This window comes from Alligator mississippiensis, chromosome 5 (genome assembly GCF_030867095.1).
Source record: "Alligator mississippiensis isolate rAllMis1 chromosome 5, rAllMis1, whole genome shotgun sequence".
Lineage (NCBI taxonomy): Eukaryota > Metazoa > Chordata > Crocodylia > Alligatoridae > Alligator > Alligator mississippiensis.
The window spans coordinates 140,252,345-140,273,858 of record NC_081828.1 but is presented as its reverse complement, the minus strand read 5'-3'; the positions used below and the strand labels follow the sequence as shown (position 1 = coordinate 140,273,858).

At 41.0% G+C, this 21,514-nt stretch overlaps 2 protein-coding genes across 5 annotated transcripts in view; one reads left to right on the top strand and one right to left on the bottom strand.

Annotated features, from left to right (window-relative positions):
* Positions 1-9,564, bottom strand: part of EAF1 (ELL associated factor 1) — a 29,855-nt gene extending 20,291 nt beyond the window's left edge. The window contains exons 1-2 of the mRNA XM_006258123.4: positions 9,378-9,564; positions 5,511-5,605 (exon numbers count right to left, since the gene is read on the bottom strand). Coding sequence (XP_006258185.1) covers positions 5,511-5,605; positions 9,378-9,480 — 198 coding nt within the window. The 5' untranslated portion in view covers positions 9,481-9,564. The remainder of the gene's footprint in view (positions 1-5,510; positions 5,606-9,377) is intronic.
* A 47-nt stretch (positions 9,565-9,611) lies between these two features.
* On the top strand, positions 9,612-19,531 carry METTL6 (methyltransferase 6, tRNA N3-cytidine). Of its 4 annotated transcripts, XM_006258124.4 has the most exons (7): positions 9,615-9,950; positions 10,109-10,158; positions 10,799-11,186; positions 12,166-12,300; positions 13,366-13,536; positions 15,810-15,951; positions 18,885-19,531. In XM_006258124.4, exons 3-7 carry the CDS (start codon positions 10,890-10,892, stop codon positions 19,031-19,033), a joined length of 894 nt encoding a protein of 297 aa, XP_006258186.1. In that variant the 5' UTR covers positions 9,615-9,950; positions 10,109-10,158; positions 10,799-10,889; the 3' UTR covers positions 19,034-19,531. The 4 variants fall into 4 exon arrangements, with proteins under 4 accessions (XP_006258187.1, XP_019353521.1, XP_006258186.1 ...); XM_019497975.2 differs by lacking the exon at positions 10,109-10,158; XM_006258125.4 differs by lacking the exon at positions 12,166-12,300 and having other exon boundaries at positions 9,612-10,158.
* Positions 19,532-21,514: the final 1,983 nt, after the last annotated feature.

Genomic DNA, 21,514 nt, shown 5'->3' with positions numbered 1-21,514 from the left:
AGATCAGACTTTTCTTCACTACCACAGCAGTATCATACCTGTAATCCTTTTAAGTAGCTTTGTAGTGACAGTGTCCATTCTTTGGCAACTATTATTTATAATTCTCCTTTCAAATATGGCTACTGAATTTTCATAGTTCACACTGACAACTTTTAGAAACCTCCCTAATATTTTATGAGCTCAGAAAACTTTAGGTTTGCATGCAAAATACAGTTCCAATTATGCATGCAGTAGAACAGCCATCTGAGGAAGTGTGTGTGTGAGTGTGAGAGAGAGAGAGAGAGAGAGAGAGAGAGAGAATGCAAATATCAGATATTATATTTAAATGAAGATCCAATAAGCAGGATTGAGTCACATCTGCATCAAGGAGGTTTTTAAGCATCTGAAAAATGAAACAATACATGCAGGAAACAGAAGGGCAGGCATGTCACTAAAAAGTTTACAAAGGAACAGCAAAAATATTTAGGGACAAGAATAAGGAAAGCTAAAGAGAAGTAGCTAAATGACAAATAAATGACAAGAGATGTTAAGGGTGACAGCAAGAGGGTTCTACAAGCAGGTCAGAAAAAAAAAGATCAGGGAAACTGTGGGTCTGCTGCTAAGAGAAGGTGAACTATTAGCAGTAGACACAAAGAAGGCAAAGCTAAATGCCTGCTTTACTCTAGTCTTCACAAATCAGAACTTCAGTTAGACAACTAGCAAAGTTTATGTAAACAAAGAATGGGGAAAAAAATGTAGTTCCTGATAAGTAAAGGAATGCAATAAAAAAAAAAAAATCATTCATAATAGTAAAAATTAAAGTTAGCGTGACCTGATGGAAATCACCCTGAGATATGGAAGGAACTAGCTGAAGAAACCTCAAAGAACTGGCAACAATAACATTTGAAATTAATGAAGGACAAGTGAAGTCCCAGAGGACTGGAGAAGGTGCCCATATTTAAAAAGGAGGGCTCTGGAAATTATAGAACAGGCAGCTTGACTTTGATACCTGGGAAGTTATTAGAGCAAATTACAAAACACTCAGTTTGTAAACATCTAGATGATGGTGTGATTGCTAGTTGCCAACATGGATTTATTAAGAACAAATCATGCCAAACCAACTTGATCTCCTTCTCTGACAGGAAAGCAGGTTTGGTCCATAAGCAGAATAAAGTGGACATAATATACCTGGAGTTAAATAGGCTTTTAACAGAGTCCAACATGCCACTCTCATAGGGAAGCCAGAGAAATGTGGGCGAGACAGAATTACAATGATACTGTTACCATTATATATCACTTGTGTAATAATCAAAAGCAAAGAGTAAATATCAATGGATCAATTTCAGGTTAGCAGAGGTTTTAGGGGGCTGACAGGCTCTTCTGGAGCCAATGGTACTTTAACATTTTTATTAATGACTTGGATTGAAGGATAGATAATATATTGATCAAATCTGCAGATGACAAATACTTCAGAGGATAGGATTAAAATTTAAAGGGATCCTCAGTAATTGAAGCAGTCATCTTTGGATATCAGTGAAGTTCAACAAAGACTACCATAAGGTTCTACCCAAAGGGAAGAAAAAAATATAAATGCAAAATGGGATTGCCAAGAAGGATCTGGGGCTTATGGTGGAGAAAATGCAGTTTTGAGTGGCATTAGACACAGTATGCAAGACCCAAGAGATGATAGCACAACTCTCAGTGCTGGTTAGGCTTCAGCTGGAGTAATATGTCCAGTTCCAAGCACCACAGTTTAAGAAGGATGCAGAAAAGCCAGAGAAGAACCAGAGATAAGCAACAAGGATGTTAAAGGGGTTGGGAATGAAGGCTGTATGAGGAAATATTGAAGGAACTAAGTATTCTCAGTTTGGAGAAAAGGAAAGTGTGGAGGGTAGGGGAGAACATATTAGTCTTCAAATATTTGAATGGCTTCAGTAAAGAGGGATACAAATTACTGTACCCTGCCACAGAAGGAAGGGCAAGAGGAAATGGGTTTAAACTGCAGAAAAGCAGATTTAGATTAAGTCTCAGGAAAAACCTCCTAACTGTAAGAACAGAAAGACAATGGGACAAGCTGCCTAGAACGAAAGTTGTGGAATCTCCTTCCCTAGAGGTTTGCAATAAGAGGCTGCAACAGGCCTCTGCCTGGGATAGTTTAGGAACCGTAAATTCTGCACCTGTGCAGGGAATTGAACTAGATGATCTTTGAAGTCCCTTTAATGCTGGGATTTTATACTGCACTGACACGCATGGCTAAGAGTGAAAGGGTTAGTAAAAAACCTAACACAGTTTGTCTGAGGGGTATGTAAATGTACATCTTCCACTATGAAACCCAGTCAGATTTTATACATGCAATAACTGTAAAGCAAGGGAGAAAGAATAATGAGGTTTATTTACAATCGAACAAGCAGGAGGCTGTGCTTCAGAGACCTGAGAGCACCTTTGCCAATCAATATTCTCAGGAAGCCTCTTAATCAAGAACAGCATGCAAAAACACAGTCTCTTTGGGCTTCTCTGCTTTTAAAGGGAATCATAGCCCTTAAAATACAACTTTGAGCTACCAAAGCGATAGAGTTCAGGGATAGGGCAAATGCAAATGAGAGACTAGAATTGGTAACCCATCCAATTGCCAGGGATTTGGTAAAAAACTGTTTGTTACAATGGAAGAACAGGATCCAGGAGATCAGGAAACCCCCTTGGTTGTTTTATCAGCATGTGTGGGGGGCAAGTCTTGGTATCAACACATTCTTTATCAGCAGGGATCCTACTTTCCTCTGATAAAAATATTTCCCAATTTTTGGATTAAAAAATGTAGCCCAAAATCCACATTTTCTCATAATTAAAATGAAATGCCATTAATATATAGAGATGTATTTGGTAGCCATGTTAGACCAACACAGCTACCAAATACATCTCTGAAATGTGGAAGATGCCAAATTTTAGCCGATTTTGGATTTAAACTTCATTGCTGAACAAGAAAGATTTCTACACCTTCCTGCTTGCCATCTGACACTACCAGGAAAGGAATCCTGCCTTATCTACACATTAAAAAGCAACTCACAAAAGACACTTTCATGGACCCAGAGGAACAGACTTCCAACTTCAGCTTCCTCTGTACAAAATGGAAGTTTATTTTCTACCTATGGGGACTTTTTACCACCTTTAATTTTCCCTGAGCCTGAGAAGGTGTGCTCCCAAGAGCTTGCAAAAAAGATCATTTTTGTTGGGATTTCTTAGTTGGTTCAATAAAAGGTATCATCTCTGAACCAAGAGTTATACAGTTTTGCATTTCCATTAATATCTATCTATCTATGGTGGCATTTCATTTTAATCATGGAAAAATGTGGATTTTGGGTTACTTTTTTCATCCAAAAATTGGGGAATTTTTTTTTAAATCAGAGGATGAATCAAATCAAAATGAAATTTTCTGTTCTTACCAGAGTAAAATTAAAATAATTTTTAATCAGAACAGGCATCTGGAAGGGTGCAGGACAACCAATGTTTATTCACGAATATAAAATAAGGGAACAATATGATTGTTGATCAAAGGAAAAGGAAAGGAATGTTGCCCATCTATTTTAAACCTATCTATGTTGTATATTAATTCAAGTATGTTAGACTGATAATATTAGCCTGAGCCAACACACTAATCCAATTCTACAACATGGGTGCAGGATTTGTTTCACTGTGGAAAACCCAAGCTCTTTATTACAAAACATAAGCATTTACAAAGGTTTGGCCATATTCTTTATTGTCACTTGACTATCATCTTAGAACAACAGATCTTTATTGTATAATTTGTGAAGGAACTGCGATTTAAGCTCATTGCATCTGACCAGAAGCACCTTTCAACCTCCTACAAAGTTGAGGTACAGGATGGGGAGGATGGGGTACACAGTACATGATGTTTGCATAACCTTCAGTAACAAGAAGCCATATTAAAAGGTCTACCTTTAGCCTTCTGAAAGTTGTTTCTTGATCTATACTTAAACTATTTATGTATTTATTTATTCAATGTATATGCCACTCTTCCCAACAAAGGCTCAGGGTAGCTTACAATAAGAAAACAGAATAACTTAAGAACAGGAAAGTGAAAAGAAGACCAAAACAACTTAAAAGGGAATCAGAACATCAAAATAAAACAACTTCTTATCCTAGTTAGAGAACTAAGTATAATAAAAAGTAGGGGTGCACCGATAAAGATTTTCTGGGCCGATACCAACAGCCGAATATTAACCAGCCTTCCTGGCCAATTCTGATCCAATTACTGATATGCAGCCTGGCAGCTTGGAGAGCAGTGTCTGGCTGGTAATTCTGTTGTGGGTGAAGGGGTAGGGAGAGGGAAGGGGTGGGTGGGAGGCAGATCGAGGCAGTGAGGGAGAGAGTGGGGGTGGGGCAGGGGCAGACACTGCCCAGCCGAGGTGGGATACAGGATGGAGCCATGAGTGGCCCGTCCGGGGGATTTTCAGGGGGGGGGGGGGGTGGATCCCACCACTGTGCGCATTCCCAGGGAAACCATGGGCGGGGGCATACGCCCCCCAGATTTGTAAACAGGGCGAGGGCAGGCTGCTGCTGTGGGCTGAGGCTGGAGGCTGCGCTTGGGCTGGACAGTGGCAGCGCTGGGGTTGGGGGCGGGGTACAGGAAGGCTACAACCACCCCAAAGTTCACCATAGCTCCTCCTCCCAGTGCTGCCATCACATCAAGCACAGCCCCGACCCAGCCCCTGCACCGGGAAGAGCCCAGCACAGCCTCCAGCCCCAGCCTGCAGCAGAAGCCCACCCTTGCCCCATGCGCACATACAGGGGGCACATGCCCCCCATGCCTCCTCCAGAGGTGTGCGCTACAGTAGAATCCGCCCCCACCCCACCCTGTGGCTCTGTCCCATGCCCTACCCCAGCTGGGCAACTCCTGCCCCTACCCCAGCCCCACTCCCTCCCTCACCGCAAGGGCCTCAATCTGCACCCCCACCATGCTCCTTCCCTCTCCCCACCCCAACAGACTTTTTAGCTGGACACTGCTCTCCAAGCTGCCAGGCTGGCTGTCTGCATGCTGTACTGCAGCTGCGTGCATGCACGCGGCATTTATCTGTGGCGTTATCAGCCACATCAGCCAAAAAAAGCAGAGTGCTGATAATGTCAATTTTCCTTTTACTGGTGCCGATATGATATGGACCGATCTATCGGTGCACCTCTAATAAAAAGTGGATTGGAACTCCAGCTAGAATTAAAAGCTTTTTCCAAAGAACCCCAAGAAAGACTAACTGTACGCAAAGAAGACTGGACTTTTACAGACTGCATTTTATAATGATATGCTGATATAGTCAAACATTGAAATGTTTTGCTTTAGTTTTGTGATCAAAGGTAAAAGCAACAACACATTAAATACATCTAAAGCAAAATAAACCTGAATAGCAGTCAGCAAGAAAATAAAACCACAGTGAATTTGCTACAAAGTTGAAAAGTAAAACTGCACTGTAACATACAAGAGTCACGGCTAAAACCTACACCCCTGTAACATACAATAAACTTACTGGAATATGTGGCAATGTTATTGTTACTTCATCTCCTTTACCAACTTGGAGCTCCCCCTCACAAGATGTGTCTATGGATGCTGGCTTAAAATCATCTAAAGAAAAAAAGAAAATAAAAATAACTGGTAACAAAGACATTCTATTTCTAAACTATTTCTGGGGTCTTCATGATTTCTTTCTCTCTGGAAAAAAATATCCCCTAATTTATCTTTATTATAAGGAAAGTAAAAAGGTGGGCTAAGACAGCTATTAGAAACAGGGAAGGATTAACACATAGGCACAACAACAGAGTGCCCCCAGCCCACCATAGCCTTTGGTTAGAGCACTCTTCTTAGAGCTTTCTGGTTAGGGCATTCTCCTGAGAAGCGAGAGATGTGGAGAGAGGCTCTCCTCCAGAGCCAGGCTTAAAAGCCAGACCACCCACTTCCTGGGTGAGTGCCAGCCAGTGGGCTATTACGTAAAAGGTTGCTACAGGTACCAAAAACATTACCTTTCCTCTGACCGTGCCTTAAAAAAAAAAAAGTGAGCTAGGCACCTGTACCCAAAGAGATGGTAGACAATAAGTCTAAGCAGAAGTCTTAGCCTGTGAATCCCAGTATTGCATAGACCTCTAATTACAGTGTAGGTCCAGGCAGAATTTTGGCTACACTCCCCTCTTCAGTGTTTCCTAATGATGAGTGCAATCATCCTCACCCTGCTCACTCTGCTAGTTGTTGTGAATCATAATCCTGGATGCTTAACTCTCCCTGTTAATAGTACAGAGAATATAGGTACCTAAATTCCTTTGTGAATATCATCCTGTGGGTATGTTTGCAAGGTGCTAGACAGAGATACCCAAGATAGCTCCAGAATGAGAAACAATAGCTGCATTTGTGCAGTACTATGCCCAGGATAACTAGCCCCTGGTTTGGGAGCATGCACATATACTTAAGATGACACAACCTTAGTGTCTAGACCCTGTGGTTGCTTAAATAGGTACATACAAAAAGGTAAATATGAAAAGCTTAAATAGGCACAGTGACATCTGAGTTTGCAGGTGGCCTAAATCAAGCACAGAACTGCTCTACATATTTTAGTAGGGTGTTAACTCCAGAACACAGTAAGTATAGGGGCCCTGTCAACAACACCCCAGAGGACTCTCGAGTGTGACAAAAGACAACTTCAGTCAGTTCAGGTTATTATGAAGATACTCTGTGATTGCTCAGGTTAGTATTGCCTAGGGTCCTTCTGTGTTCCCCTTCCCCTCCTCAGGCAGGAGGATGGACACTTGTGGGGAGAGCAGAAAGGCAAGTCCAGGTTGGGGGTGGGGGACAAGCAAGATACCGAAGTGGGGCCGATGGCAATATAGGCCTTGTGTCATGACATGTTAGAGTCCCCAGTTCCCTAAAAGTGGCCTTAGCTCACAAGGGTTTTAGTTTGACTGAACAGAGCATACTTTGTTGTTCTGAACTAGTGTAAGCTAAGACCCTAGGAACTTTTGCTAATACAAAACATTTAATTCAAATAAACATAATTTCAAAAGAGATTTTCAGTTAGTTATTCAACCACACTACTGAGATATGAAGATAAAGACATAAACATATGACCACAATGTTTAAAGTTTTGAAAAATGGTTTAAGCTCCTATAGTACAATTAGATCATGACCCAGATGTGGAGGATACTACCATTTTTACAAGCATTTTTTACTTCTGGTCTCAGCATACAAAATTGCACAGCCAAGACATCTCTAATTATTGTATTTGCTGTTAAAACATCAGTTCCATGGAGGTATGTAAAATGCAACTCTACACAAAAGGTAGGCTTGCAAAAAAACCTAAAACAAACAAACTTCTTCTAAAGAGATACTCACTTTGAATAAAAGCTGTTGACTTTAATGACAAAAAGCTTAATTGTTCCATACCCTTTCAGCACTCCCAAACAACAAGAGAATGAAATGGCAACTAGATTTAACTTGTGTTCCTACTCTTTTCATCCAAAGACCAAACCATGTCCTCAGGTTTATCCAAAGAACCTTGTAGTCTAAAACTAGTGGCTGTTTTCCCCTAATGTAGCTTTACAGATTTACTGTGTGGAACACAAGAGTAGCCACAGAAAATCAACACCCGCCCCACCATCTGGTCTGTGCGCCAAAAGAAAGAAGCCAGCCGTTCAGCATGGGCAGTCTAATGAAACTTCTCTTTGAGTGAGAGGTGCATTTCTGACCCTTTATTGGAGATCTCTGACTTTGGATCCTGTCAAGCTCTCTGCTCTTACAGGGGGGAAATGGTAGGAGCAAGGGTGACTGACAAAAGATTTCACTACCAGGCTTCTTTCCTAGCGGTGCCTGGTAGAGCAAATATATGGCCCACAAGCACTTTTCGCTTGGAGAGTTTATTGGTCTTTGTGTGTCTTGTTAGTTTACCTATGAACACACTAGCTTTACGCCCCCTTAGATAAAATCATGGCCTTTTCCCACTGAACTCCAAAGCGTTTTCTATTTTCCATCCAGCTTTCCACAGATGGAGGGGCTAGAAACTCCCCTGCTTTTCCTAGAAGTACCCAGATGAGGTGTTCGGGGAAGGTATACATACAATCATAGAAAAATAGGCCTGGAAGTCCAGCTCCCTGTTCAAGGCAGGGTCATCTCTACCTAAACCATCCTATACAAGTGTTTATCTAACCTATTTGTAAAAATGCATGAACAGCCCTCTCATGCAACTACTAGGCAGAATGCCCCAAAACACAAACTCCTTAAATTCCCACAGGTAAAGCAGGGGGACAAGGGCACTGTCAATGTCCTGCTGCTGTAAGGACATGAAATTAACTGGTTAAAATACACTAGAGAGATACAAAGGAAGAAGCAGTTTAGTGACCTACTGATCTATTCCCGTTTTATCTGCAAATCTGATCAGTAACAACTTCTGTGTTTTCTTTCTGATAACCAATAATATTAAGTAGTGGTGAGAACCCAAACACACATGCTCTGTCCTAGAATCACACCAAAGTTGGGTTGGGCTGGACCTCCAGAGGTCATCTAGTCCCGCTAGGCAGGATTCTGCTTTTCCAAACCATCTCATACAAGAAGTACTCGTCTCACCTAGTCCTAATTTTCCAGTGATCCCTATCTTAGTTTTCTTGATTTCCCTGTTTCTTTATAGTGATCATTTCAGAAGCCTCTAGTTTCTTCACTCCGAAAGGAAATCTGAATTACTGGTTCACACACTTCCATTCAATTCAACTTGCCCAGAACACGTTCAGCATTTTTCCTTCTATTTCTCACGAAAACCCTTAAGGATTTGCTGAGGTTGAAGAGCCTCTCCTAGTCACACCCCGCTTCCCGCCTGTGCCTCCAGCAGGTTTTAAGGGCAGGACGACGACAGCATCCTGGACAAGCTGGACTGGAAAGGGCCTCCAGAGGTCATCTAGTCCAGCGCTTCTCAACCCATGGGTCGTGACCCAAAAATCAGTCGCAAGGATATATGAAACCACTGCTTTAACATGTGGGAAACCATGGCTTTTTCCTCAGACGCTGCAAAGGGCTGCTTGCCCCCCACCCCATACCTCCATGCATCCACCCCCTGCCCCACACGGGAGCGAAGGGCACTGGGTCGGGACTGGGAACCAAGGTTTACAAAGGGGTCCTGGTACAAAAACAAAGCGGAGAACCGCTGGACTCGTCCAACCCTCTGCTCCTCCCTACCCCAGGCTCAACCCTGCCCCAGGCCAACCCCAGCAACAGCACCCGGCCCTCAGCCCCTCCGCCGTTGCCCCAGCAGCGGGGCCCTGCAGCTGAGGCAGGTCACGGGGCCCCAGCCTGCCCCGGACGGTCTCGGGCTGGGGGAGATGGGCGCGGCGGCCCCTCAGAGCTGCGGGCCGGCCGCACTCACAGCGGATGGTGTGGAAGGAGGCCTTGGGCCGCCGCTCGAAGCTCTCGCCCAGCTGCAGCCCGTGCTCCTCCCGATCCAGCAGCGGGTTGGCAGCGCCGTTCATGCCCCGATCTCCCGGCCCGGCCCGGCCCGGCCCCGCCTCGCCTTGCCGCTCCGATCCCGCCCCGTCCCCTCCTTCCTTCCGGGCGGCGAGTGCAGCGGGGAAAGCGGTCCGGGCCGGCGCGGCGGTGCAGGGCCTGGGGCCGGGAAGTGGCTCCCTGCAGCCTGGGCGGGCCTCGAGCACCCGGGGCTGGGCCCCGCCTGCCCAACTCGCTCCTACAGCCAGGGCCCGCGACGCCCCCCGTTTCTCAGCCGCCTGCCGGGGCTCCTCTCCTTTGCCTGCCCCCGTGGGAGCCGGGGCCGCCGTGACTGACTGGAGGGTCTGGGGGAGGAGAAGACGCCCCTTGTCGCGTGGCGGGAGGAATAGTGGCTGCCGAGGCGGGTGCCTGTTGTAGGCTGGCGAAGGCTGACGGGCGCTGGCTCGCTTCTAAGGCCGTCGCATAACACGAGGACCTCGGGTCTGCGATGTGAAGGGTAACTCGTGGAGCCAGGGGTGACGGGCCAGGGTCAAGCCAGGCTGGGCCAGCAAAGCACTTGGCATTGGGAGCTCTGCTCCTTCCCTGATTCTGGAAGTGGGATTCCCACCCCCAAGATTAGTCTCATGTTCTCCACAGCCTTTTCTTCCCAAACAGGTCACCGTCTTCTTCTGACATGGGTCGCTACCGCCGGTGCGGCCTCACAGGTAGGGGTCACAGAAGGAGCGCTAATGTGGACTGCCTGCTGGTGTTTCAGCTGTTTTGTTATATAGGCCATAAACTGAGGTTGTGACCTCGATGTGGAGGATAGTACCATTTTTACAAGCATCCTCTTACTTGTGGTCTCAGCATACACACTGCTTCATTTTCTTAGGAAAATGAAGTTGTGAGCAAATTTGAGACTGTTTTCATTAAGCACTAGTGCTTCCATCATTGCTACCACATGTGGAGCTCTGAGCAGGGGAAACCAGGGATGAAAAGGTTGATGTGGATGTGGCTAAACTTTAAGTTGAACTCTTAAAGCCTCCCCATGTTTCCTGTACTGAATTTCCTTGTGTGAGGCTAATTGGTGCTAACAAGAAAGGGAGCCCCATTTGACATTATTTTCCTTTATGCTTTTGGTCAAAATAAGTTGGGGTTATGGCCTCTCTGCTTTTTAATGGCTTCTAAGTGAGGCGCAGAAAAGATTGGAATGCAGTTTGGTTTTTTCATGTTGGATATTTCTGAACTTTTGTGGAAGCGTCAGCATTGCGGGCTTGATACTCTCTTAGCTTGGCATTTAGAGCAGAACAACCTCCCCCCAAGATGTGAAGACAATAACAATTTCTTTTTCATTCCTTCTGACAGTTGTAGGGCCTAGGCTGCCTTATCTGAAATAGAAATGGAAATATGCAGCTGAAGAAGAAAACCACTTTAAATCTGCTGTGTTCACATTCATATGGATGAATTCAGAATGTCCCAGAAAGACGTGCCTGCCAATCACCCAAATGTAATAGCCCCAACTTGTGAAGGCGACGCTTTCCAAAAAAAAGCGCACAGCATAAGGACTCTTAGCGCTGAAGAAGCCGAGAAACTCGCAAGAGATCAAACTTTAGTGTCTGACTTCAAACAATCAAAACTGGAGAAAGAGGCCCAGAAGAACTGGGATCTGTTTTACAAAAGGAATAGCACCAACTTCTTCAAAGACAGACACTGGACAACCAGAGAGTTTGAAGAATTAAAAGCATGCCGAGAGGTGAGCTATGTGCACTAGTTCTACAAATAAAGGAACAGATGTTGCTAATTATTTTCAAGTGTTATGGTAGTGCTAGAGTGATGTTGTGGCTATGATGGTCCAGGAACTGGGTGGCAAAGATATATTTTCGGGTGGTATCTTTTATTGGATCGGCTGCATAGTTGGGATGGAGTTGGATAAGTTTTCCAGTGCAAGACATCTAATGAAAAATGCCTTGCATTCAAAGTTTTATCCAACTCTATCCTAACTATGCAGTTGGTCCAATAAAAGATACTGCCCTAAAAAAATCCTTGCCTTCCAGTCATCTTCAAATGATTTCAAGTCCCCCTTACAGATCAGATAAGCTGTGACAGTGGCTTCTACTGTTATACTTCAAGTCTTTCATGCTGCATCATGCATTCAGTTGCACTTTCAGTACCTCTTTGACTGTTGCCTACTCGAAGGCTTCAGAAATTTAAAAAAGTTAAATCACTTTATGAAGTCTGTATTTATAATTGACCTGTCTTATACATTCAGAACCAGACTGGAATATTTTCTCCTGTGTCCTATATTAGAGTTTACATAGCTCAGATCTAAGATTTTTAAACACAATTTGAAAAGTTGTTAATTCACCTTAATATGAAGTCATCTAGCTAGAGCTGTTGGTATATTAAAATATGCATGTAAAAAAAAGCATTGAGGTGTATCCTTTGTTCACCTTATTAAATCAGAGATGAGGTAAAGTAGATACAGTAGCTTGCTCATTACCAAAATGGATAGATGAGTAATGGCATATTAATGGCTCTGTAGAGACACATAAGATAGCACAAAATAAAGCCTGTATTTCCTATGTCAAATTGCAAGTGAAAGGATTTTTCAGATTTTGAACGGATGATAAGTGAAACTGATAGTAACTATAAAATGTGACAATCTGTATCTTTACATTTTGAGGATGAAACAAAAGCGATACGGTATGTATTGACTTCTTTTTCACCTCTAGTTTGAAAATCAGAAACTCACTATTCTTGAAGCAGGCTGTGGGGTTGGGAACTGCTTGTTTCCACTTTTAAAAGAGGACTTCAATATCTTCGCTTATGCTTGTGACTTCTCTCCAAGAGCTGTTGAATATGTGAAGGTTGGTGTGCTATGTCTGTTTTTTTAGTGCTGCTTCAGAAAGTTGGGCTCTGTAAAACTCCACATTACAGAAATGATAGAATTGCATTGCTTGGTTCCTTTTCTTCTATAAAGATGGTAAATTGTAAGGTATGGAAGTATGAAATGGACACACTGGAGCTTAACACTGTATATAAGAAATTGAATCATTACATAGAACCTGACTTATGTAGTAATAAACTGTGTTTCTGTAGTAATAAGTGTGAGTAGCTGTTCTGCTTAGATAGTCCTTAAAAGTTACGTTGGGACTAGTACTGTTTCAATGCAAACCATAAATTTCAAAGTACAAGCAAAATTTGTTTTAGGATATATGTTCATAAATTATACTTTAATTTTTTTGTGAGAGGTAGTGGATGAAGGTGATTGTGAAAGCAGTGACACGGAAGTTATTTTCAAAGAAATGTGTAGATCAACTAGAAAGAGCAGTACTATTTATATTTATTCATTATTAATTATTATATTAATTATAGACATTATAATATTTTTCATAAAGATTTAAAGAGACATTGGGCCTTTAAGATTCTCTTGATTTTCTATAAATTCCAAATGCAGAAGTATATAATTATAAAATCAACCTATAGATGTAAATATATGTCTTCAAAGGACCAGTCGGTAAAAGAAATTAAAAATTGAATTTGGTTGTATGCCATCTGACCTACAGGACTATATTTTGCAAAATTGTTCCAAATACTCTGAATTCCATTTTAATTTAGAGTGAGGTTGGTAGGTTAGAGGTACCTGTAAGACTCATAAGAGATGGACAACAGGCCAATTTCTTTCCTATTTCTTTTACTCCCCAAATCATTGAGAATGGATTGTATTGCCAGTTTTAGGCAAAAGAGCTGTGTGTACCTCATCTCAAGCAGAAAATTTTCATACCAGAAAGTTTTAATTTACTTTTGCAGTCATATTCCTTTTGTTATTCTCCTGATTAAAAGGAAAAAATCAAAATTATTTTTTTTTCTATTTTTATAATAAATGCTGCTCTTTTCAATTATGGTTTCAGCAAAATATTTTCACTTCCTAGAAAAACCCTTCATATAATATTGAGAGGTGTAAAGTTTTCCAGTGTGATCTTACCAAAGATGACCTTCTAGAAAATATACCAGCTGATTCTGTAGATGTTGTCACGTTAATATTTGTGCTTTCTGCCATTCACCCTGACAAGATGCATCTGGTCTTGCAAAATATTTACAAGGTAAATTAAGTATGATTTAACATTTTTCTTTCTTGTTTGAAAGAGCCATTCTATTCTGAAAAGGTCCTGTGACATAATGGAATCTTTTACGTAACACACTCTGAATGTAATTACAGTAGTTATATTTGCTTCCTGCAGGGACTAAAATAATTTTGCACTAAATTTTTCACTTAGTAAATCTGAGAGATTGGCTCTGTGTGTGTGTTGGTAATGACTGAGGGTCTGATCCTACAAACATATATGGACTTAATGTTGTAGACTAAGTAGTCCCACTGAAATGTAATGTAAAACAATGGGATTGCTCACACCCTACAGTGTTAAGTATGTACGTAAGCCTTTGGATGGATCATATCCTTAGATTTTATATGAGAAACAAATGAGGAGCAATAGAACATCATTCAACAAAGTGATAAATTCTTTTGACTCTAGTTAAAAGTGCTCAGTATCCTGCAGGACTGTCCCTGTAACAAAGAGCTGATAAATGCAAAGCAGTTAGTGCACTATAGATAGTACTGTAATCCAAAAAATATCAGCCAGTTGTTGGGAAGAAAGACTCAATTTTTGTGCTGATAACATTTTTTTTATTGTTTGCAACGTTTTCCAGAAAAAAATAGTATGATGTATTTTATAGAATTCATTATCCTTATATATTACAGGATATTCTGTATAGCATATCAGTTACAGTTTGAATAAGGAACCTTAGCTTTTGGCATACGTCTAAGGTTGCTTTCTATAAAGGGAATAGTTCTTAAGTTTGAACAACGCTGAAAGCCCAATCACTGTTTTGCTTGTGAAGGCGGTTGACTCCTTTAACCTGTGGCAGTCAAGTGGCAAGGCCGGAAGGCCGGGCTGTGGCCAGCAGCCCGAAACGGCGGGCGGGTACTTTTTGACCGACGGACAGGAACTAGGCACCGAAGCGTATTGGTTGAACAAATAGATTGCTTTACTTACACCGCTGATGGTCACAGTGCAGGACGAAAACTGACTTGGATTACAGTTGCAAACAGGTACAGGGTTCATTAGGTCGGTCTGCAGAGATTTTCGGGCAGAAGTATTCGGGCCAGCAGTCGTCGGTTTACGTCTAAATTTTGGGTCGGTGACGGGGAGTTGTTCTTGGTAGGTGATCAGTCCACCAAGTTGCCTCTGAGGTGTTCTCTGAGGTCTCCGATTTGCTATGTCGGATGCTCAGAGGAGTTCTCCTTAAAGTTTCTCTCTCACGTATTTAGAGTTCTCCTTACTTTCCCACGTGCTCAGAGCTCTCCAACTTGGGCGGAAACTGCTCTTAACTTTTATATGGCTAGCAAGCAAATCGCTAGTCGCCACGTAGGAATAATTTAAAACTGGCCAATAATAATGTGAATTTGCATATGAGTGGCGGGAACTTTTTTCTAAACTGTAATTTTCCACTACTGTAGCATTTGGTTACTGGGTTCAGGCATAGCGGAATTTTCCTCCATGACCTAGTTACTGCCACCAGAATGACTGACAGCAAAACTATGCCATATGTATCGAACCCATGGAGTTCTCCTCTGGGCTATACCAATTCTCCTCTGGGCTATAGGCATCTAATTGGGTTCTGACATAACCCATTTGTAAATTTCTGCAGAAATGTACAAGCCACAAATCTCTTCTCAAACAAGAGTGGCCAACCTGTTACATGAGTGCCACACATGGCATGGGCATCCTCTGTGTATGGCATATGGTAGATCAGGGAGGGGAGATGAGGCATGGGGCACAGGGAAGGAAGCGGAGAACAGAAGAGGTTGGGTTGAGAGCACAGAGTAGGGAGCAGAGCAGGCAGAGGACTGGAGAAGCACATGGGGAGGGTGCAAGGCTAATTTGTGGCATTCTTGCCAAAAAGGTTGCCCTTCCTCTTCTGTTCTAAAGGATGCAACTACCATTTGTGGATCTGTGAAAGTTGCATACACGAACTACTTGAAAGCAACATGATTATTTATTATATTTAGTAACATAAAATCAATAGTTAGTTTTACGGGTAGTTTGGATTCTTTTTGGAAAATGGTTACTGAAAAATCATACCATTTCCAGCAGTCATTGTTGTAGTTTTCTGTTTTCACAGGGAAGTGGTGTGGAGGCAGAATGTCTTGCTCAGCTCTGTTTTCCGTAAAATCAAATTAATGACACGATCTCCTTATTTAACTTGAATAATGTTTTAAGATGCCATGGAATGATAAATGCATGTTTTTGTATGTGGACTTAGCAAAAAAATATATTCACATACTTTAATGATATGTACATATTTTATCTAACAGGTATTAAAACCAGGCAAATGCATCTTGTTTAGAGACTATGGGCTTTATGACCATGCAATGCTCAGGTTTAAATCTGGCAGCAAGCTTGGAGACAACTTTTATGTTAGACAAGATGGAACACGATCATATTTTTTTACTCATGGTAAGACATTTACAAGTTCTTCCCTCTCTTTAAGTCTTTTTTTGTTTAAATGTCTAAATTCCTATTGTGCCTATAGGGTTTATTTATAAAATTTTATTGTAATTCCTTTGCCATCATTTTACAGTTATTTTTCAACTGGCAGGACTGAAGTGGGTGGTACAGGAAGCATTTAAATCCTGTGAGGAGAGCTTTTCCAACCCCTAGCTTTGAAACCAAGCTAGGCAGCAATTTGATTTGTTTCATAGATTGTGTCATTGTAACACAAGAGCAGCATAAGTTAGAACTTTTTAGTTACAGGGGCCTCAGTCAGATAAATGCTCAAAATGAAAGAGAGGAATATGCTTAAGAAAAGGCTTGGTCTCCTGTTTCATCATGCAAGGGATGCAGTTATCCTATGACCATTTTTCTGCAACATTCTTTCTTATATCTATGAGGCTTGATCCAAAGCCAACATACCTCTTCTATCTATGTGTTTGTAAAGATTTTAGTAAAGCGTTTTATTATGTTATTCACAATATTTATATAGGCTTGCCTTCAGTGCTTAAAGGTCTTTCTGAAAAAGAACATTGTCTGCATTTTGCAAATGAAGAAACTGAAGTCCCCCACAGTTAAGCAGATTGCCCACAGTCTGGTACAGCATTTGTACTATAACTCTGTTTTCATATTCCCTAGTGCAGTGATTCTCAGCCAGGGTGTTGCAGCACTTTGGGGTGCCTTGAGATCCTTTCAGGGGTACCACAGAGTGCCGTGCAGTGATAACATGGTTAGGTATTAGGCTGAAACATGATTCACAAGATGAATTTTCAAACAGGAATCCAAGGTGTCAAAAATATTTGGACCTGTTGTGGTCTTTCTGAATTCTTTGCAAAAGAAAAAAAATTGCTCCATTGTTTTTCTGTAGTCAAAAAAAAAGTAAGTGAAAACTAAGAGCTGGCGTTTTCCAAAAGGTGCTTTGAGTCTACCGAGGTTGAGAACTGCTGTCCTAGTTAACATTGCAAAAATACTTCCTGTGAGTTTAGGCCTTTGTGGAATAAATATTTTTTCCCTTGGAAGAAATACTCGGCCACTCGAGATCAATTTGTAGCCAACTAAATCTTGATATTTGATGACATAGTATACTACCAAATCACATTCTCTTTAAAATAAAACTATATTAGTTAATAATTCCCAAGCCATTTCCATTCTTCATAGGTTTCTGGTGAAATTTAATAATGTAATTTCACTAAAGTACTTTTAGGATCCTTTTACTGTTAATAGTTTTTGTTCTACTTAAACTATTAACTTGAACAAGCTGAACTCTGCTGTTGGAAAATGGGAACAAAGAACCAGTCTCGATTTAAGGAATTTTGAATCGTATCCCCTGTTGGCTTTTTGAAGCTTAAGATATCATAATTAAGTATTTGGTTCTTGCCAGGTATGGTTTTTGAATGTTGAGGATGTGCCACTGTCTGCTGCCTGTTTCTTGTAGTTATGTGAAAACAACCTATAAACTCTTCTGTTATATAGCAAGTAGCTATACAACAGTATTCATCCATGTACATTCCTTTTGGGTTTAGTTGTGGTTTAGTAAGTCTGTTTTTTCCAAAATTCTGATGGTTTTAACATGTGTCTAATTCAGAGGTTTCTGAAATGTGCTTTATGAGCTACTTGGTAGTGGTCCATGAGTATGGCTGGTCACATGAAGCTGGCTCTCTTCCTCCTTTCCAGCTGAAAGAAACAAAACAGATTAGGGAAAGGGATAAAAGGAAAAGCAAACGTAGACAGGGTGAATATCACTTATGAAAAAGGGCAAAACAGTCTGCTAAAAATACATGAACACTTTTGCATTATAAATTCAGCTGACTTAAGGACAACTGCCAGAGGGCATTATGTGACTGCCTTATGGACTTACATAATCAGTCTGTTAAGACATGGTCCACCTTAAATATATTTTTTTTAAAAGTTTGGGAGCTTTTCCCCATCATATAATGATTGTAGAGTTTGGTACAAGCAATATTTTTGCTTATGAGATGTTCTCCTCCCTCCCCCCGGCCTGTCATGGGAGATCAAGTAGTTGCTATGTGGGAAAGCTGAGTGATACTTTTTGGACAGTGCTGGGAATCAACTGGGTCTTGTCCCTTTCACTGACTGAGGGAATCAGGGTTTGTTTGTTTTTTCTTAATTGATTTTTTTTAACTGGCAAAGGAATGTATGTCTTTATGTACTGAACATTGCTTGGGTAGCACTCACAAGGAGATTCAATTTCAGTTGAAATTGTTCGATTGCTGTAGCATTTATTTGCATCTCCAGCATCTCATGCATTTGCATCCCTGCGCTGAAAAATGGCAGCAGGGGCGCTTTCACTAAAGTTTGTTCAATGAGCTGTAGTTACCCCCACTGCCATTTTTCAGCGGGGGGGACACTGATACTCGAGACACTCCAGGCGTTTTAATTAGAGCAGCTCCCGCCCACACTCCCAGAGCACCTGTATAAGTGCCCATTGATTCCTTCCTTTACTTTGCTGACCAAATTGGTTGTCGCATCTGCAGAGGTTCAGTCTGCAGTCACTCTGGAACTGGCTTTGAGGCCTTTTGTTTTAATCATACTCCAACAGCTTGTTTCTGAAAGGCAGAAAAAATTTTAAAAATATCTTTACATATAGTAAGTAACAAAGTAGCAGGAGCCGGGTTCACTGTTCTGTTCCCTGCAGATTGTGTGCACAGTTACTTTCGCTTTTGCCCAAAAGAAACATAAGTGGCAGAAATTGCTATTACTGTATTTCTTCATTTATAATGTGCTCCCCAGTTTCTAGGAGTTTTTTCTTTTTTCCTTTTTTTTTTTCTTTTGAAAAAGGTGAATGATGTAAGCAAGAAAATACAGTATTAAATAACAGCTGCATGCTAATTGGTGTTTTAAAACATATCCTAACTTTATTGATCTTTCTTATCTTGCAGAGTTCTTATCCCAGCTTTTTATGGCTGAAGGATATGAGCAAGTGGTCAATGAGTATGTGCTGCGGGAAACAGTGAATAGGAAAGAAGGCCTGTGTGTTCCAAGAATTTTTCTTCAAAGCAAATTTCGAAAACCTCTAAGTAAGCCATGAGTTTTTGCTGATCAGCAGCAGGACTGCTTCTGTAAACAAGCAGTTCAAGTGAGTTCTTATAGAATTATAGAATATGGCTGGACTGTCCAGGAGTCTGGTAAACCAGAAAGATGGAATCATGTTTTCTTGAACTTTTGCTGGCTTTGTTCCTTGCATATGGCATATGAAAGTGACTATGAGAATACAATTTGAAGATGGTGTATAAATGTGTTTATGAATACAGGCAACTTGCCAGGGTTCCTGCATTTCTGTTTCTAAAATGAATCTTGTTCAACATTGTTGTCGGATCACACATTGTTTTTAAAATGAAAGTGGTTTAACAGCTATATTCTTTTAAAAGGCGTTCTCCAGTTATGCTACATAAGATTTTAAATTTCCCTTAAGGGAAGTTTAACTATTGAGCATTGACAGACTGTCTTGTTAAACAGCTGTTTTTACTAGTCACAAGAATGGATTAGTTTTATGTCCCTTTTTCACATTAAAACTATTTTATATGTCTCTTTTTCATATTTATTTTTATGATAAGACCTATTGAAATTTGAGTTTATTCTTCTGTGAATGCATATAGGCCTTCTACCCATAAATGTTCAGATTCGAGAAGAGAAGTGAGCTCTGTCAGTGTTTGAGGGATTCTCAAAGTTCTAGCAACCTTTTAGCAATAAATGCTGTGACTTTTTTTCTTATGCTTAAGATTGTCAGCATTAGGATATGTTCATACATCTTAAGATTTTAAAAATAAACCCAAATTACTTGATATTAAATAATCAAGCTATTTTTACCTGTCATTTTATTCATACGTTGCCGCTTGCTGATCAGAGATTTTGGGGCCAAGCCAGTTTCCCATTTGGAGCCAAAATCAGTAACCAGGAGTCAGATATTTTATTCGTGTGGTGCATTTAATTACAGAATGTGCCTAAATCCTCTTCCTCAAGCAGAAGGAGTCATAATGCTGTTTTACATTAATCTTAGGTAAGGCACTGATGCCCAGTCCCAAGAAGTAGCTGCCTTTATCCCTACCTGGATTTTTTTAAATATCAAACTAATGTAATTGCTTAAATTCACTCCTGGCCATTTCCTTCAATAGTCTCTGCTCTTTATACCTGGTAAACTCTAGATCAGGTTTTCCCTACGATTTTATGGTTTGGGTAAAGATTCAAAACAAGAAGTTCAGAAAAGTCACGTGTCCCAAATTTTTTGTTGTCACAATACCTCTTACAGATGGATATTTTTTTTGTTACCTCATGTCACGGAAACTCAAGGTGCCCTGCTATTACCTCACAGAGAGAGTTAATTTGGAGCAGTTTTCCTCCACATGAAACAAGCTGTGCTACCCCAATTTAGGTTTTATTTACCATGGGGTAATGATGGGCACAAGACAAGGACAGTTACTACAAAGCCACAGTCAGTTCCTACCCTTTGCTAATTGTGGGTCCATAGCGGGAACTGGAGGCTCTGTATGGCTCATAACCATCTTGTAACTGCCACAGCCTATCTTTAGGGAAACTCTACTCTGGTGACTCAGATGAAGAAGAGATTAAGCTATACGATTTTCCTAAAGGATTTCTAACGGTAGTTATTGAGTGACATCTTCCTTTTTATGAAGAATTTTATCTTGGGGGGGTTTAACTATTATTAATCCCTAACATAGCACTTTTTGTCATAAGAATAATAAGCATTTAAAATAAATTTACTTCAAAGTAACTTATTAAAATTGGGTACAATAGCATCATTATAACCTGAGTGACCTTTCAGGTCTTGATGGTTACCATTGGCTAACTTAAATGTCCATGGCTTCATTCCTGAAACCTATCGCATATAGGCTCAGCCTCATTGAATTTGGTAGGCATACAGTCCAGTCACATTGAGCTCAAGGATTTTAAAAGTCATCACAGGCGATAAAAAGTACTGCCTCATGTGGGTAACTGATAACTTTGGTGATAACCATGTTGGTGATATACTTGCCAACCCAAATGAACACAAAAGTTAGGCTAGTTAACATTTGAGCCTGAAGACTTCCTTATTGATGCTCTTGACAGCCTGGCAGGGCAGTTAAATTAGGCTATTTAATGCTACATTGGCACATGTGTGGAGTGTGAACACTTGTAACCACTTCACAAAATGTTTCAAGAGTGACTGAAGTAACAAAACACATTTTTCGTTTCTTCAGATCCCCTTAACCTCAGTTTCTCTCTTTTAGTCCTGCAGTGGATCAGAGCAGTAGAAGTCTTTTGCAGACAAATATCTGACCACTACTTAAGATTGAAGAAGGGCAATGGAGAAGGAACTAGGTGACAGAGGCCTCTGTGCTTTTCTCTGAATAAGTCTCCATCACTCTTTGTGAGTGAAAGAGGCAAGAGTCACATGCCTCAACTACTCTAAAAGGCCTTTGGAATGTGAGTCCCTATGATTTTTTAAAAGGGATCAGGTACGTTTTCCTGATAGAAATTTTTGAACCTCCCCCATCTAAAAATTCAGTATTTG

Excerpts from the sequence above, each read along its gene's own strand:
- METTL6 (XM_019497975.2), top strand. The coding sequence starts at position 10,890 with ATGGATGAATTCAGAATGTCCCAGAAAGACGTGCCTGCCAATCACCCA. Across the intron at positions 13,537-15,809 it reads TCTTGCAAAATATTTACAAG|GTATTAAAACCAGGCAAATG; the intron begins GTAAATTAAGTA and ends TTTATCTAACAG. Across the intron at positions 15,952-18,884 it reads ATCATATTTTTTTACTCATG|AGTTCTTATCCCAGCTTTTT; the intron begins GTAAGACATTTA and ends CTTATCTTGCAG.